Below are 27849 nucleotides of genomic sequence, written 5' to 3' on the forward strand. Positions count from 1 at the left end.
ATCAGTTGCATCCAACTATTTGTTAGACAATACTCTAAAAAACAAATGACTCAAATGAAAGGTAACCCAGCCTATCAATAAGAAGTAGTGCTTGTTTTAGGGAGTGTATGAAACCTGGACTCTTACACACATTCCTGGTTCAAAATGGTTTTGGTTTGACCTGTAAATGGTTTGTGTCCACGCTACCTTAAAAGCCACACCACATTTGGATAGCAGCTTGGATCTGCTGTGATGCTGAATTGGTCATGTAGACCAGGAGCCGCAGGCAGGATGCTCTCAGCAAGGAGGATCCTGCTAGAAGGCCCTTCCCTCCTTGCATGTCCATAGTTGGAGTTTGTTGGCATTCGGGGCGTGCCTAAGTGCCCGTCTGGAAGGGGTAAGCTCCTCCTCTACTGTTACTAATGTACCTATGTGTGTAGACTTTTTTTCAGAGTAGCTTAATGATGTACATGTGCTAAGTGGTGGTTCTCTGATCAATTCATTTTATAACAAAGACAGTCTTGGATATAAACCTTGGCATATACACCAGTTGCTGAGTGTTCTGTGCAACTGAGTTGGCTCAGAGAAAAATGGGACTGTTGTAAACTGAACAACTGCTAAAAACTCAGAGCAAAACAAAACTGTGCATCTCCCGATTTGTTGGTTCCACCTAGGATTGCGTTTAAGACATGAATAGAAGGCTGAAGTATTCCAAAATCTTTCCAGAAAGAGCAGATAATCTTTCTCGTAAGCATTCCCACACAGTCTTTCAATACAGTGTTTAGGCACTGTGCGTGACTTATAAAACAATGATAACTTTCTAGAAGGTGAGTCAGATTTGCCCTTTCTTACTTTGTGGGCTTCTGCCTTGAAAGGCTTCAAAATCTATTTTGCAATCTAAAGAGACTCAGATGTTTAGAGGAGCAGCTGAACTTTATCCCAGAACCCTTTTGAAGCCCATCACTCATGGTTATGCACATCCCAACTGGAAGCCAGCAGATTCAATGTCAGAGGTTGTAATTTCATGATTAATTATTACATAAGGTGCCATAGAAGAGGAAGGTAAATCTTGAGGGTGTAAATTTTGAGCAATTTAGTCCTCAGAAGAATAAGTTTTGATAGTTAAACTCATATTTTTACTTGAAGTAAATCAGTGCTTAAATGGAAATTAAGAAATAGAAGATTAGCAAAAGGATACAGCTAAATGAAGACTTCTCATAACTGACTGCTCATGTATGGCGTGAAGGTCATTCTCTCAAAGAGAATGCGCTGAACTCACTAATGGTATAAGCATTCATTAATAGAGAATTTTCTTCCATGTTTTGTTTTTAAAAGGAATAAGAAGTTACAATTCATTAGAAATGTATTTTAAAGAAATCTTAAAGTTGTATTTGGAAATGGTGATAACTGTGTAAAGCCTACAGGACTGTAAATAAGGCTCTCAGCAGCCCTGCTGAGATAGGCTTTTCGCAATCAATAGAGAGGTTCACTATGATTGCAACTGGTCTCCAAAGAGGTGACTGAATCAGAGGCTTTCTTCCATCACCCAAAATGATTAGTTATGTATTTTATCTTATCATGCTAGCGCCATAAGACAGAAGAAAATGTAAAAATACTTCTAAGATGTGGTATGCTAGAGCTTCACTTCTGATATCATGCAAAATCAAAAGAATGTCCAGGCACCAGTTCCAAGAAGTAATCATCTTAGTTTGAAGCAAATGAATAGATATTTAGCAAAAGTGTTTTAATTATGTAGTTAAGCAGCAGAATAAACGAAACAGCAGTCATGTAACACTTTAAAGACTAACAAAATAATGTATTAGGTGATGAGCTTTTGTGGAACAGACCCACTTCTTCAGTTCTGTTGGAAACAGAGTCTGGACACAGTATATGAAGCAAGCGGGAGGGTTTATTACACACAGCGCTGGTGGTGTGTCACTTCGCCCATCAGGACTCAGTGGAGCACTGCCAGACAATAGTTTACAATTAATTCTATAGATTATTGATGGGCAGCAGACGGGGAGAGGAAGCTATGGCATGGGTGTTGCCTAAGACTGGATAGGTCCTAGCAGCAAGAGGAAATGAGCCCAGTAAGCCAATAACCTGGAAAAAGGTTACAGAGTATCCCCGCCCATAGCTTATAGAAAATCTTATTTCTAATACAGGTGTTTTTCGTAACAAGTTATTAGAACAAAACAGATAGACAATAACCTATTTGTCGGATAGGATAGATGATGTGTCTACGAGGGTGGTGATGGCGCCTTCATACTGGCACATTCAGGGGTGCTTATCTAGAGGGATGAAGCAAAAGACGTTAACAGCATAAAGCAATAATATATTTGTTTTGAGTAGCAATCTGGGATGGCAGAGGAGAAAATACCATAATTAGGTTCTCATATGCAGGGTCTTTTTTTGGAATGTGGTTGCTGAGGTAACCATCCCTCCCTTCAGACTCCAAGGTCCTGACCAAGCTGGGACAACCTTCCATGGGTCTGGTGAGTGAAGGGGGTTGGGGCAGTGAGGTATCTCTCCACTCCTGTTAACTGGGTTTCTGAACTATAGGATTATAGGCATACTCCAGACTTTAGGATTCAAATAGGGGGTCTTTAGCAGAATCCCATAATCTGCCTCAGAAATTTCCATCCTACAGTTGTACTGAATTTCCAGTCCACACCCAGTTATATAGCACAGAGGACCAAAAAAAAGAAAATTGCAATAAAAACTGACAGATCAAGTACACAGGACTGAAGGAGGGGGGTAAGGGGAGGGGGACATTAAGTGTCTTGCCTGAGATAATTACGAACATCATGTACCTCGACTGATATTATATATGCCATTTTGTGCCAGCAATGCCCCTCTACAACGTACGTCAGACAAACCCGGCAAACACTTCGCCAAAGAATGCAAATGGACACAGAGCAGACATCGGGAATCTCAATACACATAAGCCAGTCATTGAGCATTTCAAAGGAGTGGGCCCATCTGTTAAAGATCTGAGAATATGCATACTGCAACAAAGACTTTAAAAGCAGATTACATTGGGAGATTTGTGAACTGGAGTTCATACTCAAATTCGACACATTAACAGTTGATATGAACAGTGACAGCAATTATCTCACGCATTACAAGGACTGCTTCCCTTCCTTTGTTCAGAATTATCTCAGGCAAGACACTTAACATCTCTCACCCCTCTCCTTCAGTCCTATGTATTTGATTTGTCAGTTTTTGTTGCAATTGTTTTTGGACCTCGATGCTATATAACTAGGTCTAGACTGGAAATTCTATAGATCTGAAGAAGTGGGTCTGTCCCGTGAAAGGTCACCTAATAAATCATTTTGTTAGTCTTTAAAGTGCTACGTGACTGCTATTTTGTCTTGTTAGAATACAGACTAACATGGCTACTATTCAAGAAGCAGAATAGGTTATTTAGAGATGAGGTTTTCAAGAACAGGTGAGATAAATACCTACCAGGCCATGTAGGTGTACTTTATCCTGCTGCTGCACAAGGGACTGGACTGGACGACCTCTGGAGGGCCCTTCCAGTCCTGAATTTCTGTTGTTCTATATCCTTTTGTATACCATGCTACTCGCAGCAGAGTTTAGCACCACTGCAGAAACAGACCTTGGTTGTGCTTGCCGTTAGATTGTGTTTAGCATTATTTAATTGCAGCCAATAGTGACTCCCACTTCCACCAGCTAATAATTTTGCTTGTGTAGTCAAGACTTCTGAGGCATGTATCTAAAGTTACTTCAGTCAAAAATATGCACCAGTATGAAAACAAGCGTGAGAGGAGGTAGAGGTTAGTTTTATGGTTTGGGCAGAGATAAGGAATGCAAAGGTAGAAGTGGAAGAGCACTTGAAAATTGGAAGAGGCTAAATTGTGCAAGGTCTTGAACATAGGACAAAACTTCATTTTGATGTGGAAGATGAGGGAAAACTTTAATCCGTCCCTGGGCAAAAATTAGCTCCATCCTTGCGCTAAGTTATAGATCTTTATTACATAAAAATGTTCTTTGCTTATAATAAGTGTATTCTAGATTCCGCCTCAAGATGCGAAACTAGAATGTAATGAACTCTTTATGTACTCAGCTCACCTTGGAGTTGCTGCCTAACAAACCACTTACTAGCGTTAGGCTTCATTTTGCAAGCCCTACTTACACAGGGGCCCTATCTATACTAGCCCCCTTCTTTGAAGGAGGCATGGAAATGACACAGACCACAGAATATCAATGAGGTGCTGCCATGCGTATGCAGTGCCTCATTAGCATAATGGCAGCTGCATGAATTTCAAAGTTGCTAACTTCGAAGTGCCGACAGGCAGTTTATATGTGGTTGCTTTGAAATGTGTGTCCAACTTTGAAATTCCCTTATTCCCAAATTGTTTTGGGAGTAAGGAAATTTCGAAGTCAGGCACATATTTTGAAGCGCTTGCATCTAGACTGCCTGTCAGCTCTTCGGAGTTAGCAGTTTTGAAATTTGCAGGGCTGCTGATGAGGTGTTGCATATGCATGTGAGCGCCTCATTAATATTTCCCGGTCTGTGTCACTTCCATGCCCCCTTTGAAGCCAGGGGCTAATGTAGACACGGCTCAGTGAAATTCTTGTTCCATTGATGCCAAAGTGGACTTTTCCCATTGACCATAATGGGGCCAGGATTTCAACCCTTCACTCCCAGTGGAAGCATTATAATGATCAGCTGGAATTTGCAAGACCCTGGGGTTTAGGTGCTTGACTTCTATTGAATTTCAATGGGATCTGTAGCATATAAATCCTTAAGCGCCTGTGAAAACCCCAACATTAGTCTCATAGAAAACTATGGGACTACTCACATAAGAACCATTTAAATATAAGAGAGTGTTTCAGGCTCAATCCATTCTTGTCTTATTTAGCCCAGCAGTTGATAATGAATCTTTACCAATGCATAAAGCGAATAGCATGAGGTCTTTCACCCGAAAGATTTGGGGGTTTGAAATAATTATGGGCTTGCCATTAGAGTAATTATGCTAAATTAACTGATGTAAATTTGAAACCTTTTTCTCTGTGGCTACATGTACATGGCATTCCTCTTTTGTGAGAGGAATGCCATGTAATGAAGCACTGATTTGCAAATCCTGTGCTTCATTTGCATAATCTCTCTCAATCGCACTGTCAGGAGAGATTTTGGAGGAAAAAACCCAGCCATGTAGATGGGGTTCTGTTGGTGAAAACCCCCATACACCTTCCCCCCTCCCCAGGGATAAGGGTCTGTCAATGAAGCGGGCTTTTACTGACAGAACACTGTCTATATGGCTGGATTTTTTTATTTTTTGCCAAAATCCCTCCCGACAGCATGATTGTGCAAGATTATGCAAATTAAGCACGAGACTTGTAAATCAGCACTTCATTTGCAATTCCAGGTTCCCTCATTTGCACCTCTCTCATAAGAGGAATGCTATGTAGCCTGTCACTTTTGTAACCTCTTCCTTATTCCATAACTGTAACTGAATACACTTTTAGAACGTAATTTTAAAATTTAAGAACAGTGTTAGTCACAGATATTTATTAGCAATTTCCTCCACTAGGCTGTATAATTTATAAATTGATAGGAAAACTGAATCAACAGCGAAGGCCCCGCCTGCAAAACTGAAGATTGAAAAACAATAGGAGACCTCACGCAATGACTCAGCAGTGAGACTTTCATATGCACCTTACATAGCTTCCTGAAGAATATCCTAATAAATTTTCTGGGAAACAGGAAAGGGGAAGAGTGGTGGACCAGGGTCAGAGACTGAAGGTCAGTGAGTGAAGCAAAGTCAGGAGTCACAGCTAGTCTGTTGGAAGTCTGCATGATTGCCCCATCAATTTCATGGGCACCCTCCAGAGTTTTATAGTAAACTTATGCCAATAAGGGGTTGCAGTGTGTCAGTCTGGCCTCATTGGGCCTTGTTTCCTGTGGTGCTCAGTCTCTAGGATGCTCCTTGTAGGTAGTACTGTGTGGTCTGCCTGCAGTGATGTAGGAACATGCACTGCCCCAGATTCTGCAGACCTGGGTTCTAGTCTTGTAGATTCTTATTACCCTCCTTTTTGGGCTGCTCTTCCTCTGGGTTAACACCAGGCCCACGTTATCCGATGGAGCCTTTTTATCAAGGTATGGACGTGGGCAGCACATTCCTTAGGAGCTGTTTCAGGACCATAGCCCCCACAACCTGTGAAGCAATACATTGTCTAGACTAGAGGTGATAGGGCAGGCTAAACATTCTTCATGCCCTTGGAGCTGGACTTATTGGGGTGACTGTTCAGAGTGATCAAGAAAGAAATCCTCATATAAGGCTGTGGTGGGGGGACATGGAGGACAGGGGAGCTACATTTGAAGGTGACTGAATTGATTTGCTAAGAAACGGTCTAAAGAACTGATCCTGAATGTCTCTAAACACATAATTCACAAAGTGCTGAAAGGTAATGGGAGCATTAATCAGACTGAAATTTATTCACAGTGTCCATGGCAGCTTTGGAAGATAGTCTCCCATTCATCTTCTGCCCTAATGTACACTGTGTTGTAAATAGAATCTCACAACTCTGAGATTAGGGGCAAAAAACACTGATTTGTGCTCATCACTTTGCAGATTATCTTCTGAACCAAGAGGTATAGTGTGTCTCTTTTCCATTAACAACCAAAAGGACTATCATAGAATCATAGAATACTAGGACTGGAAGGGATCTTAAGAGGTCATCAGGTCCTGCCCCAATGGCAGGACCAAGTTCTGTCTAGACCATCCCTGATAGACATCTATCTAACCTGTTCTTAAATATCTCCAGCAATGGAGATTCCACAACCTCCCTAGGCAATTTACTCCAGTGTTTGACCACCCTGACAGTTAGGAACTTTTTCCTAATATCCAACCTAAACCTCCCTTGCTGCTGTTTAAATCCATTGTTTCTTGCTCTATCCTCAGAGGCCAAGAAGAACAAGTTTTCTCCCTCCTCCTTATGACACCCATTTAAATATCTGAAAACTGCTATCATGTCCCCCCTCAATCTTCTTTTTTGCAAACTAAACAAGCCCATATCTTTCAGCCTGTCTTCACAGGTCATGTTCTCTAGACCTTTGATCATTTTTGTTGCTCTTTTCTGGACCCTTTCCAATTTCTCCACATCCTTCTCGAAATGCGGTGCCCAGAACTGGACACAATACTCCAACTGGGGCCAAATGAGGACAGAGTAGAGGAAAAATGACTTCTCGTGTCTTGCTCACCACACACCTGTTCATGCATCCCAGAATCATGTTTGCTTTTTTTTTTGTTTGTTTTTGCAACAGCATCACACTGTTGACTCATTTAGCTTGTGGTCCACAATCTCCCAGGGAGATTGAGCGCTGGCCAAACTGTTGGCCAGATGCCTCAGATGTATGAACAAAGGGTTGCCAGATTTAGCTTTGTCACTGCATAGATCCATCTGTAAGGGACCTTTGCCCCACGCTTTAGGTCAATGGAGCAGTTGTAGTCCTGGTGCACAGACACCTACTTCTCTTTTCACAAAGGTCCTCAGAATCTTGGATTTATCAGTGAAGTGGAGGCTCAGATGGTGACCTGGGAGTAGTTCTTTCTGTATAACGGCTGTTGTCCAGGGTTTTCCCACAGATGCTATTGCCTCTAATTGGCTGCGTAAGTCTAGGTCTAGGGAGTTGGAGCCAACAGTTTACAAAAAAAGACCCTTTGACAATGTTCAGAGGAGAAGCTGATATTTCTCTTGCCAGGAGATGCAAGGGTCATGCTACTGTGCCAGGTAGTGCTGAGAATCAGGGGAAGTGTTAGAGAGAATGAATCACATTGCATTGCAATATTTCCTGATGTATGGCCTCTAATGGTACCATTTCCTGAATCTCCAGCCCTGAGGACAGGAATGACCTGTCAGTTGTGGCTACAATATCTACTTAGCCTTCAACTGTAGGAGGATTCACAGGGCTCAGGAAACTGTGATATCTATAAACTGTAAATCAACTTTACTCCATTCATGGTACATAACTGCACCAGTACTAAGAAGTGTAGGGAGGACCAGCATGTGCCACGTAACGTTTCCATCAACGGCTGTGGATACTTGTGAAGCATAGTGCCCTGGTGATACCACGTCACCTCTCTTCACTCCCATTAGTATTGTGTTCACTCCTTTCTCTGTTTGCCAGTCACCATCCTCAGAATAAGATAAGAAGGCATGTCTCATAGCTTCATAAAACAAGCACAAGTTATTACACCATTACTGTTTCTTCTCTTCCAGGTTCAAGCTTTGGTAGGCCCAGTCACGATCTGAGCTTTAGGGTTTTTGGCATGGTATGTAAGCAAGATGCAGCTAGTTGTCACTATGGAGAAAGAGACCAGTGAAGGCTTTCAGAATGATGAGAGAATGCAACACAGACTAACTCATCTTTTATTAAGTCCACATTGAAATTGGTACAGTTGGACTGCCAGTTCTAGTTAATGCCTGTCACAAGCTGTCAGAAGTGGCCAACATATGAGGCAGTTGGTCTTTGAAGAGCCTTCATAGTGTGCCCTTCCCTGACACTCTGTGGTGATCATCAAAAACTGAAGAAAATGCTCCCAGGAAGGGGTTCCAGTTGTTTAACACTAAGGTGCTGAGCTCCAGCTCTTCTCTAGCTAGTAAACTGATAGCCAGTTTCACTCTGGCCTAGTCAGTGGGATACATTTGAGGACACTACAGGAAAATGTTTTAGAAACCACCTGAATGTCTGGCAGTTACCATCAAAGATGTTTGTTACTATAGTACTCTGTTTGGAAGACAATAGTCCAACATGAGCCTAAATCAGACCTTCTCTTCCTGAGACAGGGCTTGCAGAGTGTCCATTTTTCTGGTAGGAGCTGCATCACCTAGGCCCATAGTGGATGGCTCTCACTCTGAAGTTTTGTGACCCTCTCCTGTATATCTTACACCTCATGAAGTACCATAGATAACGATAAACCTGCCCCTTACATACCCCTGCTAATGTAGTTCCATGAAAGGAGTCAAAGTGGGTCTGAATAAACTATAAGGGACTGGGGTGTAGGCGGTCTTGCCTAGTGGGTACTGCTGGGTTGCTGTTGTGACGTCAAGGTGGTACACAAGGCAGTGGTCAGCAAGTAGGGACCAGAGTGGCTGCAAGAGCCAAGGTCAGTAGGAAAACAAATAAAAGTTGGAGTCAAGCTAGAACCAGAGATTAAATTTCAGAAGTAGTTACCAGACTGGGGTCAGGAGGCACGAATCAGGGTCAGTGTCAGGCCAGGTTTGGAGACTGAAGATTGGAAAGTAATGTGAAGACTCACAGAAGCCTGTATGGTTGCCCAGACAACTTCCTTGGGCAGCTTTAAGGTTTACATACTACACATAGGCCAATCAGGGTGCTGTTCCATTGGCCTGTTTGGCCAATTCTTCATGCATGGCCTCTGAGTGTCAATGTGAGAGTGCTAATTACCCCATGCTCTGGAGACCTGGGTTCTAGATCTATGGATCTGTACGCTAGTATGAAATTTAGGTAACACTTACTAAAGGATACCATGAAATCAAAGAAAGAATTAAAACCCCAGTAGCTGAAGTTCAGGGGTAACAAACTAAAACCCCAAACCAAAACAGGAGTAACCATGCTACTTAAGGATATGCCAGCTATGAAGATATAACATGTATGAGTATTGTTAAAATTGCAAATCCGTGTATACAGGAAACATATACTCAGTCAAGTATGTGAAACAGGTTTGAGGAAATCTCAGGAACAAAGCTGAAATGACAATAAGGGTAAGGAAAAGAGAGAGTTAAATAAATAAAAATGCCCACAGCTTGGAGACAGATAGGAATAGCAGATGTAATTGAATTTATTTTAACAGGCTTCTAGAGGTAATAGCAATTTACTATTTCAAAGTAATGAGCTTCAGTCATCTAACATGTTCTGGAAGCTAAAATTTTCAAAAATTAGTGGAAGCAGGGCAATCTGGTGGTGGGGAGTGGGGGAAAAAAAGAAAAATATTTGGACCATGTATATCAAGAACACAGCCATCATATTTAGAAGTTTGTGTCTCAGATAGGAATACACAGCATTACTCTTTGCAGAAGCTAATGCAAGTGCTGTAATGCAAAATTTAACAAAACCTTTGAGATTATGAACATAAGCTTTATGTCTAGAGACTCAACCTGGAAGCTCTGAACAAATAATAAAGTAGCTGCCATGCCTGTGACAAATGCTGAGAAAATGGAAAAGAAAATAAAGTCCCATGGAATTTAGAAACAGTGAGCGGCAATTTATATATAAGAATATCCATTAAAACAAAGATAAGTAGAACTAATACAAAATTAGTTGTCATAAAAATACCTGGTCCCAGGCTAATATAAACTATGAACAGTGCAAACCTCAGTGCAATAATTTCAATGGCAAATCTAATTGCACAATTGCTGAAATTAGACCTAGATAATCCTTATATTAAATAGTGCTTCAGTGCTTTCTAGCTATGTCTAACTTGCAGCATATCAAACCCCTCCCATGAGAACTGTAGGCACAGTAGCCATTGAATAAAGAAATGGTACAAGTTGACCAGGAAAGTGTTACAGTTGAAAGAGACAACAAATGTGTCATGGAGGAAATCACTGTTTTACTGCCTCCAGATGTGTTTGGTATCATGGGAGCAGGAGCAAGGGAGTAAGCTATTGGGAATGAGTCAAGGAGAGGGGGAGAGTAGGAGAAAATGATACTGATCAGTGGCCAATGATTTGTCAATACTTGATATATTGGGCTTTCCTCCAGTTTTATTATATAGGCTACCTATTTACCTGAATAAACAATGATGGAATATTTGTAAAGTTTTACATGCTTTGCCATAACAAACTACTGTATTAGTGTTACCAGATTTTACAGGCTGAACTCTCTCGTCCAGCACCCTTGGGACCTGACCAATGCAGGAAAAGAGAATGTGTCAGACAATGGGAGGTCAATGTCGTCTAGCACATTACCACTGCTTACTGGGCTCTTAGAAGACATTTAGGGGTAAATTACTGCTAAATAGCAGCAAAAAACACTGAGAGCCAGAAGTGGTGGCTACAAACAAACTTTATGGACCACAGAAAGCTTGGCGATGCGTAAGTGGCTGTCTGGCTAACTAAAATCACGCTGGATTATGGATTTTGTGGGATGAGAGAATTCCAGGTGATGGAGGTACAAACTGTAGCATGTTGGGCAGGGGCGTGGGGGTGGTGGAAGAGTTGAACAATACATTTAGCTTTAAAAAAAAAAATAGTTTAGCTCTTTTTGGTTAAAGTTTAATTTTTTTAACTGGTTCAATCATATCCAGCTTAGGTAATTGAAAACTGTTCTTCATAAACATCCATTGATTAGTTTTAGCTAGGGTCCAGATCTGCACATGTTCAAGCATGTATTTAACTGGAATTCTACAAGTGGCCCCCCTGATTTTTCAAGACTATTTGCAGTAGTAAAGTTAAACACAACCATGCATTTTATAGAATTAGGGCCTTAATGCACAATATTTGCAAGTCACAAAGAAAGCAGCAGTTGAACAGTTTAGTAATGTTTGGTTGTTTTTTCACTTTTTCATTTGTTTATTTTCAAGCATTAAAGAATTTACATTAGATGTGTGAACTATGGAAGAGCGAAGTAGCATATGCCATACTAAATGTATAATGCATGCATTCGAAGTAACCAAGGGGTAGTTTGTTAATGCTTAAGTAGAGAAGAGATAAGAGATTTTTAAAGTTTGAGGTTTATAAGGTTAACTAGATTTTAAGAAATTACATAATTTGTCAATTTACTTTTAAACTTAGAAGGATACAGGAGGCTAAATCAGTAGTTTTTGACATACATAATGCTTCTGTATTACACTTTAAATGTTAATTTAGTTGTTCTGACATATAACACTTACAAAGCACTTTGCCATAAGAACAGCCAGTTCAGGGGAATTGCACAACCTGTTGCCTTCAAACTGTTCATCTTAATCCATTATAGGAGGATAGTGATTGAAAGCTGTTGCAATGTGGCAGCTGTTTGGCCTATGTGAAATTTACTCCTGTGGGGCAAGTGCCTACATCAGATGGGGCACACAATGGCAACCGTTATGGTTATCTTAGTAGAGAACAAGGATATAAGAAATAACTGTTTCCTCACCCACACAAAAGGGGGGAGAGTGGACGCACATTTCTCCTGAGGCGTTCAAGAAATTCTGTATCTGGTGTGTGGGTCAAAATCTTTAGGGATGTTGACCAGGCACTTTCATATTCACTTGAGGCTAAATTATGCCTTTCAAGGCATGAACATAACACAGAGCTCAATGAAGAATGCCCACTTCTGAGAGATTGCTACATCTTTCTCCTGCAACCCTCCATTCAGAAAGCCTCCAGTGCTTGGCAGCGCAGAAGAGATGGGAAATGGAGATTTGGCTCTGCCTACGCTGTCACCTCTTGGGATGGCAGTGACCCTTGTGCTCCTGAGGTCCGAGGTTGTAAATCTAGCCAGCCTTTATGCAAGCTGCACAAGGATAGCACTTGATCCTTCCTCCCTCCCTCACATCCTGCCCTGCAGTCCTGCATGAGGACCGGCCAGGATCTTGCTCTTAATTTTAAAAAATGCTTTACTGAAAAATTTGTTCAGCTAAGCGAAATATAAAGAGATCCCTTCTTATAAGCTTGTCTGATGCCAGCAATTTGGTCATGAGAACATTTAATCCAAGTTGTGCATACAACCAAGGTGACTGACTACTAAGCCAAGTTGAATCTGTAAGTGTAAGGCTGATTACACTACACAGTTTACTGTGATGCATCTTCATTGGTTCTAGAGCAGCTGCTCTCATGGAGTTCTCCTATTGACCTAATTACACCAGCCCTCACATGCAGCACTATTTATGTTGGCAGGAGTTCTCCCACTGACTGTTGTCCACATCAGCACTTAGGTTGGTATAGGGTTCTAAGAGGGCTGGCTTATTCAAAACCCTGAGCCACATAACATATACCAATTTAAACTGTCATCTGTATATTATCTAAGATTCATGCAAAATGACCCCTCTCCCTCTTACTCTCATATTTCTTACAACAGTAACTACTAGCCCTGGTTTGTTCTGTTGCATAGAAATGCAGAAAATCATCGTATTACTAAAACACACTTCCAACATACTTGGTTTATAAAACTTCAGTAATAGACTAATGAAACAAAATATCCCGTTTCTCTTACTGGACAATTATTTGATGATTAGACTAAGCTCTGAATTCTCTTAACAGCATTGCTAATATCCAGTTGATCTTACTCAAATTGCTAACAAGCTAGCATTTTGAAGGGTAAAAATTAGGCTGACTCCATTTATCTATCTTTCCCTGCAGTAGCACAAACTGACTTTCCTAGCTGCATTTTATTTGAAAAGTATGTGCGTGTGCGCACATGCGCGAGTGTAGATATAGGAAAAATAAAAATGTAAAAGGGCTCATTAAATCTAATTTTCAGTTGTCATGTTAGCATATAGGTGTCCTCTGCTCTAGGCCATCACCCTAACCACAGGACTAAATATCATTTGCCTCCTTCTGGCCATGTTAACTATTTATGTCAAACCTGCAAGTAGTTTCTGATCAACCAAAACTGCGTTTTTCATCAAACTATCTAAATTTTTCATGCAGCTCTTCTATAGTTTACTTTAGGTACAGGAGCCATGTTTTCTTGTCTTTAAACTACAATGCATATGAGTTTCAGATTCTAATAGATTTTCAATACTCCCATTAGATTATAGTAATTATAAAGCCTACATCTACACTAGAGGCTTTGACAAAAAAGGCTTTTTGTCAACAAAACCCAGAGCATCTACACTAAAAATACGTTGTCAACAGAACTCTGCACTTTTGTTGACAGACTTCTGCGTCTCCTCCCCACCCCCAGCCAAGGCAGAAGGCCTTTCTCAACAGATTCTGTTGATGAAACAGCTGTGTGGCCACTTCAGGAGGCCCTCTGTCAACAGATAGGGCTTCCAGGTCACGGGGCAGCCCTGTCTATTGTGCTTCCAGCTGGCTGTTCTGTCGGCAGTCTGGCCACACTCCTTTAGTGTGGATCGTTTTTCAATCCACTTGTGTGAAGATGCGCTCTGTTGACAGAAGTTTTGTCAGAAGATCTGTTCCAATAGTAACTTCTGTCAACTGATCCTGAAGTGTAAACATAGCTAAAGTGATTTAGATAGTACAAGGAGATATTAACTTACAGGTGCAGGGGGAAAAAAAAAAACTAATGGGAGTAAGAGCAGACTAAGTATAAAAGTGGAAAAAATGCAACTAAACATTCTTATAGACTAGCTCCATGACATGTGAAGGTGTTTGTGCAGGAGTCAGTTTCCATAGTAAACTAAAGCATATATATTTTAAAAGTGAGAAATGGTGAGGAAGTAACTTAGGCTTGAGGAAAGCTGAAGACAGACAAATACAAGCATAAGTGACAGCAACTACAAGCATAGTCAAGGAAGGGAACATAAGCCAAGACTGAGGCTCCTAAGGAGTGGAGGGGTAAGGAGCCTAAATAAATAAATATTTTAAAAAGAGAGAAAACAAAAAACTAAGGACACATATACACGTATGGTACTGCAGGTGCATTACAGCATTGCATCTGATAACGCTGCTCTTCTCTGACAGCAAAGAGCTCTCAACACTTTGCAAGCAGCAGAAGCTCTCTCCCTGAACATAAAGCTGTCCACACCAGGCTTATGCTGGTGTAACTTGCGTTGCTCAGATGGATGCTTTATTTACACATACCCTCAGCTACAAAAGTTCTGCTGATAAATTGTGAAGATGTATACTAAAGCAGCAGTTTTGAGTTGTAGTCACAGACCATTACGAAGTCAGCAAAGGTACCTAAGGGAGAATGCCTCTGAAATTTAGAAAATGGTTATGGGCAAATGCTTAAAAAAATAATCCCAAATCAAAAAGCAGAAAAGGGATAAAACTATTCATTAGTTGGAGGTCAAAAAAACACAAACTAGAAATGAAATACACATTGAGCAAGTGGTGAGGGGTATACATTCTCCATAGCTTGGCATCTTAAAAAAACTGATGTCTTTCTAGTCAGCAAGTGAATGATGAGAGACATTCAGAAGGGTTTTGAGGCAGTCAAAATGTATTACAATCTAAACTAGCCTGTCTTCCACTCTCCACACAAGTATGGGCTGATGTTAATTATTAAGGGCTGTCTCATATTCACATGCACTGCAGCTCTTGAAATACTGAGTTTCCACCAAATTCAAGAAAAAATGGCTTTTTGCTATTTTGGTTACCAACTTCTGGTTTGTGTTATGTAAGTCAGATGAGACTATCATAATTCCTCCTATGCTCCTACTGCTCCTGTGCACATTTAAGTAGCAATTGTAATTTTTATACTTTCAGATAATAAATACATTTCCTGAGGTGGTGATGTGGTTTTAAAAATCAGTCCGTAAAAATTGTTAAACAAAATTTATATTCATAACTTAACTCCATGATTATTTCTTTAGCACTAATATTGTCTCCTGACACTAGACTTTGGATAGTCTAGGAAAGTTTACTGCTTCCATTTTCATTCCTGCTATTGAAAATAAGAGGTATTTTAGCACTTTTTGTAAAGTTTGGTGTATACAACATATGTAGTTTGAACCTAAGTTACAATGTTTCTATAAAAATCTAAATAGCAATTTATTAAATTAAGAGCCATTTACATTTGGTGTTTTAATATACACAATTACAAATACCTTAATTTAATATCATTTATAAAAATAAACAGTTAAACATCTTTTGTTTGACCAAAAGTGTATTTTGATTACATTGTATATCCAGGAAGCTTGTTTACGACTAGCTCACTGATGTGCTTGTATTGATTGGGAATACTCAGTGTCCCAAAGTCGTCATCCTCTTCCTTGTCTGATATACTGTTTTCCACACCACTAAGTTCAAGATCAGACATGTTGGATGGCAAGTAGGAGCTAACTTGAGATGTCCTCAATGACTGGCTCTTTTCCAAAGAGGTTTGGCCCTTTACTGCACTACTAATATCAGAATTAGCTTGCTTACTCTTCACATCAGGAGCATGGGTAATATTTTGGTCAATCTTGCTATCTTCCTTGTTGCATGAAGTTAACTCCTGCTCTAATGAACCTGCAGGAGAGGAGTCACTAACGGACATACTGACAGCTGCATGTGAACTCTGTTTTTTTGCTTTTATGTCATGGAGTCTTCTAAGAGAGTGGACTGGAGACACAGTTGAAGCAACTGGTACAGGAGCTGAAATACTTTCAGTTCTCAGACTTTTTTCAGAAATTCTGGACTTCTTGGATTCTGACTCCATGTCCGAGCAAGTATGCTTTTGGCTTACCAATGCAGGTTCTGGGCTGCTATCGAGAGTTACTGAGTCTCTGCCAGTATAGTCAGCACTGGTGAAATCTTCTGAGTAGGCTGTGTTCTCAGGGCTGCCTACAAAATCATCTGAATACTTGAGTTCAGGATTACTTTCAAGACTGTTTGAGCCTGGTTGATGATAGCCTAATATGGAAGCATTATAGTCATCCATGGCTTTGTCATGAATATCACGTACTGCTTCCTCATCTGTTTTATTTCTCTTTGCATCGGTATCCTGTGTGAAAGCTCTTGGCAGATGGATTTCCATATCCTTTTCTTTGTAAGCAGTTTTAACTGTAGTTCCTTCAATTGAAGAGTTTGTACTCACTTCATATGGATTCTCTTCCTTTGTGTTTTCCTCATGATTGTTTGGCCTGTTATAGGCAGCATGTTTCCGTGGTTCAGAAATATTTTCCCTTATAATGGTAGAATAATTTTTTTCAACACTACTTTGTATTAAAGTCTCAATATTTTCATCATGCTGAGTATTTTGCTCTAAAATTCCTCCCCTGGCAGGATGCCTGGAAGACATCAAACACTGTTCAGCAGTGTTTCTGAATAGACTTCTTTTGGAAATAGAGCTTTTGCCTTTCTTCTCTCCTCTGCCCATCTCCAGTTGCCTCTTTCTCAATTGTTCTCTCCTTTCATGAAGTATTAACATATCTGGATTGGTCTGCTGTAATCTTAACCTTAGGGTGTTTGTCAGTCCATAAAAGAGTTTCTTTCTTTGGGGTGTATTTTCTTTGGTTTCACTCTTTTTGTCAAAACCACTGTTCTTGGATACTGCATATTTCTTGGTTCCTTTCCCTGTTCCAGGTTCTCGTAAGGCAAAAGACCCAAATTTAGAAAACTGTTGCTGGCTTCTCTTGAATCCTGCACTAGGGTTAGAAATAGTTTCCTTATCTTTCCTACCTGGCCTTTTGCTTTCACTGGGAGGACTTGAGGCCTCTGTGTTTTCTTCCACTTTGCGATAGAGCCAGGCCAGCTGTGGGTGAACAGCAGATGGTCCTACTTGCAGGGTTTGATTGTTCAACAGAGACAGTTCTACTAGCAAAGCATTGAGCAGAGGCAGCTCTGAGAGTGTGTTTCTGAGCTGCTGGGTACTACCCAGCGATTGGGCTAAGGCTCCTGCAGGTTGACCTCTATCTGGACAAGCTTCCTGCACGGGTAGCGGTGGTACATTTGGGATCTGCTCCTGTGGGACTGGAGGCTGAGCAACTACTATCATCCCAGGGGCCTGGGCTGGAAGGGGCTTTGCAGACAGGCACGTGTAGTACAAGGGGGGAGGGCAGATGATATTTGATTCTATCTCCAATTCCTTCACCTCCTCCTCCCCAGGGGGCAGTGAGGCCTGGCTGCCAGGTGAAGGTGGCTGGACACTGGGCTCTGACTCCAGCTCCCCAACCTCCTCCCTGTGCAGGGGTTCGGGTTCGCTGCCACCGGACAAGGCCAGTCCAGGCTCTTGTTCCACGGGTCCCCCCTGGAGCCTGGGCTCACTTTTGCACTGGGAATCTGGGGCGCAGCGGGGACTGGACGGCAGCTCTTTCCCAGCCACCCCTTGCCCCAAGTCAGCAGGCAGGTGCCCCACCAGGGCAGGCCCCAAGCTGCTGAGGCGGTAGCCCAGGGCTAACTCCCCGACCCGCTCCCCCATGAGGTCTCGCAACGGGTAGCGGCCCCTACGGCCTCGGGAGTCGGGCCAGGTCCCGCCCTGCGGCGGCCGCAGCAGGTCCTCTGCGGCCGGGGCCAGGGGGACGCAGCAGCTGCCGAGCAGCCGCGGCGCGCCGGGCCCCGCGGGCAACGCCAGCAGCAGCGCGTGGAGCTGCAGGCCGCGCAGGGCGCCCGGGGCCAGGCGGAAGAGGCAGGACTTGCCGCGGCCGAAGGGGACAAGCGGCCCCGGCGGGCTGCCCGGCTCGGGCGCGCGCACCAGCAGCGTGGGAAAGTCCAGCAGCCGCAGCGCCACGGCCGGGCGCAGGGGGCCGCGCGGGGGCAGCTCCAGCCGCACCCACTCCACCAGCAGCTCCAGCGAGAAGAGACCCTCGCGCGCGCCGCCCGCCTCCGTCGCCATAGCCCGGGGCGCCCCCGCGGCGGGTTGGAAGTTAGGGGCTGATTCAGGTCTCGCGAGAGGGAGTGGGTAGGGTGCGAGAGGGAATAGGACTGGCGAAATGGGGGGGGGGGGGGGGGGGTAAATTAAGTTCCCGCGAGAGCAGTGTGGAGACCCGCGGACAGCGGAAGGGAGCCGCACAAGCGGGTTTAATGGCGGCCGGACGACCTCGCAAAGCCCCCTGGGAGTTGTAGTCTGCACTACTGCTGGGAGGGCGACTCCTGGTGGTGACTGCAGCAGCAACCTGCTCGCACCTGAGTCTGTTCCCGGCTGCTGCTGGCCAGGGAATCAGGACTTCAGGGAAGGGACAGCAATGCAGGGCAGGGCATGGGCTGGACCACTCAGGCCCCAGAGGTAGCAGCCAGCCCCAGAGTGATGTGCCCAGCCACAGTCACTGCATGTATGGCAAGGACTACCCAGTCCCTGCTTCTCAGCTGCCTGGGTCCCACCATGCTAGAGGAACCTGACCAAGGCAGACGCCCATCGCTCAGACACAAGATTTACATAGCTCTGCGTGCCATTCCTAAGGAAGAGCAAAAGTTATTGTATCAGCTGTAAATGCTTTTATGACAGCACAGAAGCCATCAGCCATCAATATATCAGATCACCGGGTATACTCCATGAAAAACACCAGCCCTAATTCTCTTCTCCTGCTCCTATTTGTTAGAAGTAACTGTAAGTCCCTTGAGCTGTACCAGAGTGAAAACTGATGTGAGATGCATATCACATTTAGCATCCTCTGGCCGGAGCATTATGTGTCTTTTATGCACAGCTGGTACAAGAGGAAAAGGGAGGTAATGCCTCCCCTGGGTCTTAGTGCTAAACTGACCGCTTTCTTGTCCCTATTCTATTTCTAAATACTTCCACAGCAGGCTAGTGCAGCGTGCAGACTAATGATTCTTTCCCAGGTGTGGCTCAGCTAACTTAAAAGTGAAAAGGCTTCCAGTTTACAAGGCAGGGAAGATCAACACTGCTGCAATCAGTCTTCCGGAGTTTGATTTAGTGTATCTGTTAGGAATGCACTAAATCAAACTCACAGGATGCACTGGAGCCCCATTGGCACTGGTATTCATGCTTCTTGTGAGGAGTATGAGAAGTCATCTGAGTGTTCACCCCAGTCAACCCTCCCACAATGGAGATGGTGCAGAAACTTGAAGTGTTCCAACTCCAGCTACCTAACTAATGTAACTGGAGGAGCATATCCTAATTTGACCTTTTCCTTTAGTTAAAGCTGGCCCTAGTAGCATAACACTAATCCCCTAAAAGAGCCATTAAGTGGTAAATGAAGCCATCTAATTGACATGTTGCAACCCGGAATTTACTGATTTAAAAAATACTGTCTACAGGACCTGAGCTTGAAATTTGCATTAAATAATTCAGTAGTTTGTTGATGAAGATTATAAGATTTCATCTCTCAAAAAATATCCTTACATAAAATTTTAGATGCACAGTCTAAAGCTTTAGGTTTAAATGACTGGCTCTTCAGATGTATAGCTTTAAAATAAATTCTTCAAAAGACCCTATTTAAAATACACATTTTAATTATCATAGTACCAGACTTGCTTCCAAAGTCTTCCTGTTCTTTCTATCCAGTCCTACTCTTCTTTCATGCCTGCTGTTGAAGAAGACTGTAAAAAGGACAACATGTCTTTTTCTGGATAGCTGGAGAAGTGACCTTACCTTTCTTTACTTCATTAAATAGTCAGAACTAGTTTTAAGAGAACCGTCCACCAAAATCAATACCTTACTGAGATATAAAATCCTATGTTAGGCCTAAAATCTTTGGAAACACATTTTAACATAAAGGCATGGTGAAATTCCATAAACTGTTGTCTATTGTGGGAATTACACACAATAACATTGTTCCCTTTTTCTAAAAGCAATGAACTTTGTCATGAACAAACTGCTCAGACTGGTTAATTTAAAGTAATTCCTTTTGTTTCAGTGAGTTAAATATGCAGTAATCTGGAATGATTATTTCATGAAGGTTGCAGAGTACATTTAAAATATAAGATCAGCTTAGAAATATGGTTAAGAAAATGTAAGACAGAGAGGAGCTGCATCATGTATTCCGTAATATTTAATGTTGTTTTCAGCAGGACAGCTGACTTGCCCTCAATACAAAGCTTTGCAAATTAAATCACTGACAAATTTCGGGGTATATATAAAACCCGTAACTGCCATTTTTATTCCCAAACATAGTGCTTTTAATTAGGTACCTTTTGCATGTCCAGTCTTTGCAATCTGTCACGCAGCAGAGAATATGTTCCTTTTATTTTAGAAAGGAATGTTAGGTTTTTTTGTCTTCAAATATTTGCTACATTTGGGTTCATGGATATGGCTGGAAGGGATGAACAGAGAGTGGGAGGAAAGAGAAGAGGGCAGTAGTGTGGGAGAGCCTGGGCGGAGCGGGGTCAGGGCCTGGGGAAGTAGGAATGGAGCTTAACCCACTGCTCATGGTGCCTTTCCAGTTTTCTTATCTCTGTACCCTTTAAAAACAGTCTCATTGCCACCGATAGACGACCAAAGCTGTCAGTGAGGCACTTACTTTTTGAAGATTGTTTTGTTCAATTAAAATTACTATAAAATAAAGTGACCTAGGTTGGTGGCATTCAATTAAAGTTACAGAACACTTTTAGCATTTGCCAGCAGGGAGCTCGTTAATGGAAAAGAAAACTAATTCCTCCCTTCCTTTGTTCTGTTCTGTTCTGTTCCTTCCTTTCTCTTTCCTTCCTTTGCCAACAATCACAATCGTCCATCTGAAAACTGAAAAGAAAAAAAAAAGAAAATTTGAGGCAGGACATTGACCTTCCACAGAGCCAGCTCTGCAGGCTAGAGTGACCATCCTTTCAGAATCCAACTCTTCTTTTCAGCCAAGTACATGTGGTTTTCACTAGTTATTTTGCCGAAGTAAAGAGTTGCAAATTGTGACTAGGGATTGAATTCCTTGTCACTTCTACCGCTCCCTCCATTTTAATCATATTTGCAAAGTGTTAAAAGAAAAGTTGTATAAAAGCTGAAGGAAATCTGTAGTTCAAGGCTACGTCTACAATAGCGAATTTTTTTTAAAAAAAGCCGGGGCGCTTTTGAAAAATCCCACAGAGTGTCTATGCACAAAATTCATTCTTTCAATATTAAATAAATCGAATGCAGCACTTTTTCTGGGGGCCCTCTTCCTCTCCCAGAGGAGGAAGAGTGCCTTCTTCCGAAAGATTCTTTCAGGAAAAAAATATGTGAAGATGTCCCCGGGGCCCTTTTTTCAAAAGAGCAATCCTCAGTCCCTGGCCAGTTCTTTTGAAGGGGACTGTGTTTTGGGAATCTAGGAATTTCGAAGTGTGGTGCTTATTTCGTAGTGCCTGCGTCCATACAGCCAGTCTGCATTTCAAAAGCAGCACTTTCAAAGCGTGACTGGCTGTCATTATGCCAATGAGGCACTGAATATGCATGTCAGCGCCTCATTAACCTGTTCTGAAGTGCCTCATTAGCATGCTTCTTCCAAAAGGGAGGAGCATATGTCAACACGGCTATAGTTACAATTTGGGGAGGGGGGAAAAAAAAAGAATAAGTTTCTGTCCCATGTTTCATGATTTCTAACGAGCAGCATGACAGGAAGATTTATAGTGTTCCTCGTTTCAGTTACTTCACAGAAGCATTCTGCAAAAAGCTACTTAAGAAAAAAAAATCATACAACAAAAAGACTGGATTCTGGAATCCAGCAATATAGTGAATGAAACTACATGGATAATAGGGAAGTGTTTTATACTTTTCCACCCATTCACATTGATGCAAATAGTTCAAGTAAGATATATAGCTAAATCAGATGGCCAACAGAACTACATAATTTATTTTTCCTCTGATATTAGCACTTCCATCCATCAGCTTCTTTCTTTGGCATCTGAGATTACTAAATGTGACCCCAAATAGATTAATCTGAGGAGAATAAAGGGAAAAAAATCCAGAATTGTTAGATAGGCTTACTTTGAGTATTTTTGATGTGGGGGCATTTCAAATTCTGAAGAAAGACAGTTGTGGATTACAGTTAATGCCAAATCCATGCTCTGGAAGGTGAAAGACAACCAAATAATATGTCACATGATGGTGGCAATTCTAGCCTGTAGTTCTGGCTAAATGGAAGATCAGTGTATTGCCTTGTCTGTTTTTGTCCTTTCTCATCCACTTCTGACTGGAGTAGTGCATCCTGTTTCCTATTTCTTAGCAGATTTAATTCTTTCTGAGAAACTGGAAAACCAGGAGGATCATCACTGGAATCTTTTACTTAACGTTCCTTTATCTGTGTGAGTTATTAACCTTTCTTTCCCAGAAATCATATCTCAGGATATGTCTATACTTAGGAGCAGGGGATGGGCGTGGTGCGCCGCGATTGATCTTCCAGGGATCAATTTTGCTGTGTGTGTGAAGACGCAGCAAAATCAATCTCTCTGGGCTCAGTCGTTGACTCTGGTACTCGAGGCTGCCCCATAGAGTAAGGGACGTAGGCGCGAGCCCAAAGATCCCTGGTCAGCACCAGGGACGAAAGGCGATCGCGATACGTCGATTCTAGCTATGCAAATAGCTTGACTAGAATTGCATCGACTTTGATCCCTAGTGTAGACCAGGCCTTAGAGAACTAGCTCTGTTGGCCAGAAACTCATCAGCTTTTGGTTCAAATAATACTTTGAAGGATACAAGAAAAGTGTTAAAGTTCCCCTTCAAAGAGAGCAAGGTTTATAAGTCTTTAGATTCATTGACCTGCTGCTGCAAGTGATTGATTCTTTGGTCAGAAACCACTTTATAAATGAAAGGATCTAACATTCAGAAAGAGAAATTAAATCATGTGAGCCTACAAATAAAAGATGCTTATTTTGGTGACCAAGGAAATTACAAATTTTCTAAACATGAAAACCCATGGCAACTTATTCTTTCCACAAGCTCTTGTTTTATTAAATATAAAATAATCTTCCAAGTCCTAAGCATAAATGATGGATTTGGAATGCGTGCAATATTTTGCTTGACAGCACTCTTAGTCAGAAGGAGGTCAGCCAATCTGTTGGAATATGCAGTTGTAACAATAAGAGCAATTCTTGAAATCCTGTAGCTTAAAGTAAGTTCAAAGAAGTCTTATTGGTCTTTTCTCAGCCACTCTGTTGAAAAACCCACTTGTCAAGTTGGTGATAAGTACAAAAAGAAATTCACAAATTCATGTGTCAGCCTTCAATAACCCCCTCTCAGTTCCTATCAGCATTCATCTTCTTTAGTTCCAGAGAATAAGGAGCTGTAAATTACAAGGGCTTGTGCTGGAGTTGGAGTGACACTCCTCAGATCTCCCTCTTGGAGAGCACAGGAAGGGTTTACAGCAGTAGCTAATTCAGGTGGGAACGTGACATAGTTTTGTACGTGTGTGCATGGGGATGGAGGCTAGGGTATGGCAGAACAAGGGAGTCTCCCCAACCAGCCAGGCGTGGCCTTGCCCACATTTCGTCCTGGGGTCTCTTCCTGCCTCATTGTCTTCTCTCATGGCCCCAGCCCAGGTTGTTCCTTTTCCCTAAAGTGAACTGGGGCTAGGATGGGCTGGCCGGTGGCCCAGCTTGTGGTGGCTGGGGCCAGCTGGGCAGCTTTGGCAGCACTCCTCTAGCCACAACGTGAGACTCAGGGCTTCAGCAGAGGAGGGGGTGAAAAGTGAGGCGCCTCCAGAAGACGGAGTGGGGGAGGGGTCAGGGGCTAGCCTCTCCAAACGGACAGTTCGTGCTCTGTCCACATGTGTATGTGAGGTGCCGAGACATTCATGATCTAGAGTCTGATTAACGCTTGCACTGAAGAGTCATTGTTGTGCTGGGCTCCAGCCTGTCCACGATCCAGGGACTGGTCTGGTGACCTTAAAAGGAGGGACAGCAGCTCAGCCTGTTCAGCATCACTTCTCCCTTCCACACTGCGTCCTTGCGTGATATTGACAACAGACTTCCCCCTCCCACCCCATAGCTTGCTCCACCCTTCCATTTGCTCCAGCCCTTCTCCAACCTTACTGTAACTCTGAATTCACTCCGACCTGGTGCTGAACTCCTGATTCCGGCTGTACCATTAGACCTGATCATCCGCATCAGAATTTCTGACAATATGCACACAGGAGACTTAACTGTTGTATGCACCCAAGATCCCCTTGGTGCAAGGAAGCAGAGAGTAATAGATTATCTGATCCTTTGCTACCTCAGATCGGGAATGAGGAAGAGCAGCCTAGTGGCTGTGCTAGTTATTTCATTGGAATGCAGTATTCCTGAGGAGCCTTTTTGTTAGTGGACAGCATTGTGGCACTCTGCCCCACACCTGTCATGTCTAGTCCTATCCATGGTTTGCTCTCCGTGCTGAAAAGGATGAGGACAACTGGTACAGAAGCTGGCTGGGATGGCTTTTACACCAACAGTGTGTTCCTCTCCGCCAGAGGAATTCTTCACTGGCTGTTTGTATGAGATATTTATGTTGCCTGAGTGGTACAAGTAGCTGGAATGCAATGGAGAATCCACTTGTGTGTAATTTTACATATTTTTATCCATATAAAGCAGGCAGTCTTCCTTTCCTGAATTATTTGTCAGTGCCATGGCTGTCTCTATCCAGCTTATCCATGAGCAGTCTGATTATGCAAACATTTACTCAGATGAGTAGCTCTTACACATACTGTGTAACCCCATTACCTTCACTGAGACAACTTGCATGAATATCAATTTTCTGAATCAAGCCCTGTATGTTTGTAAGATCTCATGTAAGTATAGGCAACCAGTTTGGCTTACCAGGGAAATCCTTGGTGAGCTCCAGCTAAAAAAGAATGCATATAAGAAGTGGAAACTTGGACAGGTGACTGAGGAGTATAAATGTGTTGTTGGAGAAAGCAGGGGACTAATCAGAAAGGCAAAAGCACAATTGGAACTGCAGCTAGGAAGGGACGTGAAGGGTAACAAGACAGGTTTTTACAGCCATGTTAACATTGAGGGTGATCAGGGAGGGTGTGGGGCCATTACTGGATGAGGAAAGTAACCTGGTGACAGATGATGTGGGAAAAGCTGAAGTACTCAAAGCTTATTTTGCCTCTGTATTCATGGACAAGGTCAACTCCCAGACTACTGCATTAGGCAATGCAGTATGGGAAGGAGCTGGGCAGCCCTCGTTGGGGAAAGAATGGGTTAAGGGCTATTTAGAGAAGCTAGACATACAAAAATCCATGGGCCTGGATTTAGTGCATCCAAGGTTACTGAGGGAATTGGCAAATGTCATTGCAGAGCGTTTGGCCATTATTTTGAAAACTCATGGCGATTGGGAGAGGTCCTGGATGACCGGGAAAAAAAGCAAATGTAGTGCTCATCTTTAAAAAAGCTACGGGAACAGGTACATATGTTGGAAGGTAGGAGTAGGGTCCAGAGTGACCTAGATAAACTGGAGGATTGTGCCAAAAGTAATCTGATGAGGTTCAACAAGGACAAGTGCAGAGTCCTGCACTTGGGACAGAAGAACCCCAAGTACTGTTACAGGCTGGGGACTGATTGGCTAAGTAGCAGTTCAGCAGAAAAGGACCTGGGGATTGCAATGGATGAGATGCTGGATATGAGTCAACAGTGTCCCCTGTGGCCAAGAAGGTCAATAGCATATTGGGGTGCATTAGGAGGTGCATTGCCAGCAGACCTATAGGTTATTATTCCCCTCTCTTTGACACTGGTGAGGCCACATCTGGAGTAGTGTGTCCAGTTCTGGAAATTATGTGGATGCATTAGAGCAGGTCCAGCGGAGGGCAATGAAAATGAGAGAGGCTGAGGGATCTGTACATATTTAATTTACAGAAGAGAAGAGTGAGGGGTGATAAGGCAGGCTCCAGAGAGGATGGAGAGAGGCTGTTCTCACTCGTGATGGATGGCAGAGCAAGGAGCAATGGTCTGAAGTTACAGAGCGGGAGGTGTAGGTTGGATATTAGGAAAAACTATTTCACCAGTAGGGTGGTGAAGTGCTGGAATGTGTTACCTAGAGAGGTGGTAGAATCTCCATCCTTAGAGATTTTAAGTCCTGGCTTGACAAAGTCCTGGCTGGGATGATTAGTTAGGGTTGATCTTGCTTTGAGCTGGGGGCTAGACTTGATGACCTCCTGAGGTGTCTTTCAGCCCTAGGATTCTATGATTTTATGGATAATTCTTAATTAAACATTTGACTTTCACATGGAAATTAGTTTGGAGAATTCTAAAGCAGAAGAAAAGGATCCCAGTAGGAATAACAAACACATTGTCAAACTGCCTTCAACTGAAACTTAACGGGCCAAGTTTAACATGTATTGTGTGTATGTGAGCGCGCCCCTCTCCATGACCATTTCCTCTGGAAATGGAATTTCTGAAATATGAACAGCCTTTTTCTTGTCCAGTTTCTGACTCAGCCAAAACAGAGTGCACTGGAAATTACTTGCAAGAAACTGATCCAGCCAGAGCTCCAGCCTCACTTGTAGGCCAAAAATATGTTGGATTGTTATTTGAAATGAAGCCTGGAGGTTCCCACAATTAATTATTAATATACATTTGGAGCTCTGGCTCCAAAACACTCAATTCATACTTTCTTTGCTTTGTTTTATTTAAAGAAGGCTATTAATAACATTATTTTAGTACAACAGGTATTGAGTTTATTTTTATTCTTCGCTATCTTTGACTCCTGTTGGAAGTTTAAAAATAATCATTTCTGTAACAGTCGTTTCCCATTTGGCAAATAGTGATGTATTTTCTGCCTTTTTAAGGAGATTGATATGAACCAATGCTGGCCATATATTTTACTTTCCTCAGGTGCAGAGAGAGAAACTTTGTGTGTTAATTGGTCCTGCAGAGCCAGCATGGGGGCCCACAGGGTTGTTTTCTCATTGCTTTAGCGCAAAAAAACCGCTGTCTTTTAAAGACTCAAATAAACGAACGTGTGAGGTATGTGGCTCTCCCAGCCTTCTCCAGTACAGTCCCCACAAACTCACCCCCTTCTGGACTTGAGCTTTCTTATAGGGTTAGTGGAATGTGGCATGTGGACAAACACGACTGTGCCTCTTCGACCGAAAGCCGAGGGTTATTCTTTCACCCCCTCTCCCAGGCTTGGGAAAGCTCAGCTGAGATAGGCACACGAGAGATTTGGAGCGAAGAACCAAGAAAGATGTCAAGAGAGCCAGTGGAGAACAGGATGTTGTATCATTTTGGGTGGGTACTGGGGTGCAGCAGCCACATGTATTAGGGTGCTGCTGGCTCTTTTTCCTGTTTCCCTGGCCATCAGGGAGCGAGAGTAAAGTAAGTGGCTTGCCTGCATGCCACTCACTCTGTCTGGTGAGGGAGCGGGTAGGGGAACAACTCACAGAATCTGTGCACTTTCCCCTCCCTCCCTCCTAACAAAAGGACCAGGACAAACAGCAAGCACCATCCCAGTGT

The 27849-nt window shown here is 42.7% G+C and overlaps 1 protein-coding gene and 1 long non-coding RNA gene across 2 annotated transcripts in view; one reads left to right on the plus strand and one right to left on the minus strand.

The window, feature by feature from the left end:
- LOC142010342 (uncharacterized) overlaps positions 1-27849 on the plus strand; it is a 206402-nt gene that overhangs the window by 82704 nt on the left and 95849 nt on the right. The window lies entirely within an intron of this gene.
- Positions 14440-18429, minus strand: MAP10 (microtubule associated protein 10). Its single transcript, XM_074990162.1, has one exon. It carries the CDS (start codon positions 18392-18394, stop codon positions 15755-15757), a length of 2640 nt encoding a protein of 879 aa, XP_074846263.1. The 5' UTR covers positions 18395-18429; the 3' UTR covers positions 14440-15754.

This window comes from Carettochelys insculpta, chromosome 3, assembly GCF_033958435.1.
Source record: "Carettochelys insculpta isolate YL-2023 chromosome 3, ASM3395843v1, whole genome shotgun sequence".
In the NCBI taxonomy this organism is placed as follows: Eukaryota; Metazoa; Chordata; order Testudines; family Carettochelyidae; genus Carettochelys; species Carettochelys insculpta.

Bases quoted from the DNA above. Each gene is read 5' to 3' on its own strand.
- MAP10 (XM_074990162.1), bottom strand. From the start codon at position 18,394: ATGGCGACGGAGGCGGGCGGCGCGCGCGAGGGTCTCTTCTCGCTGGAG.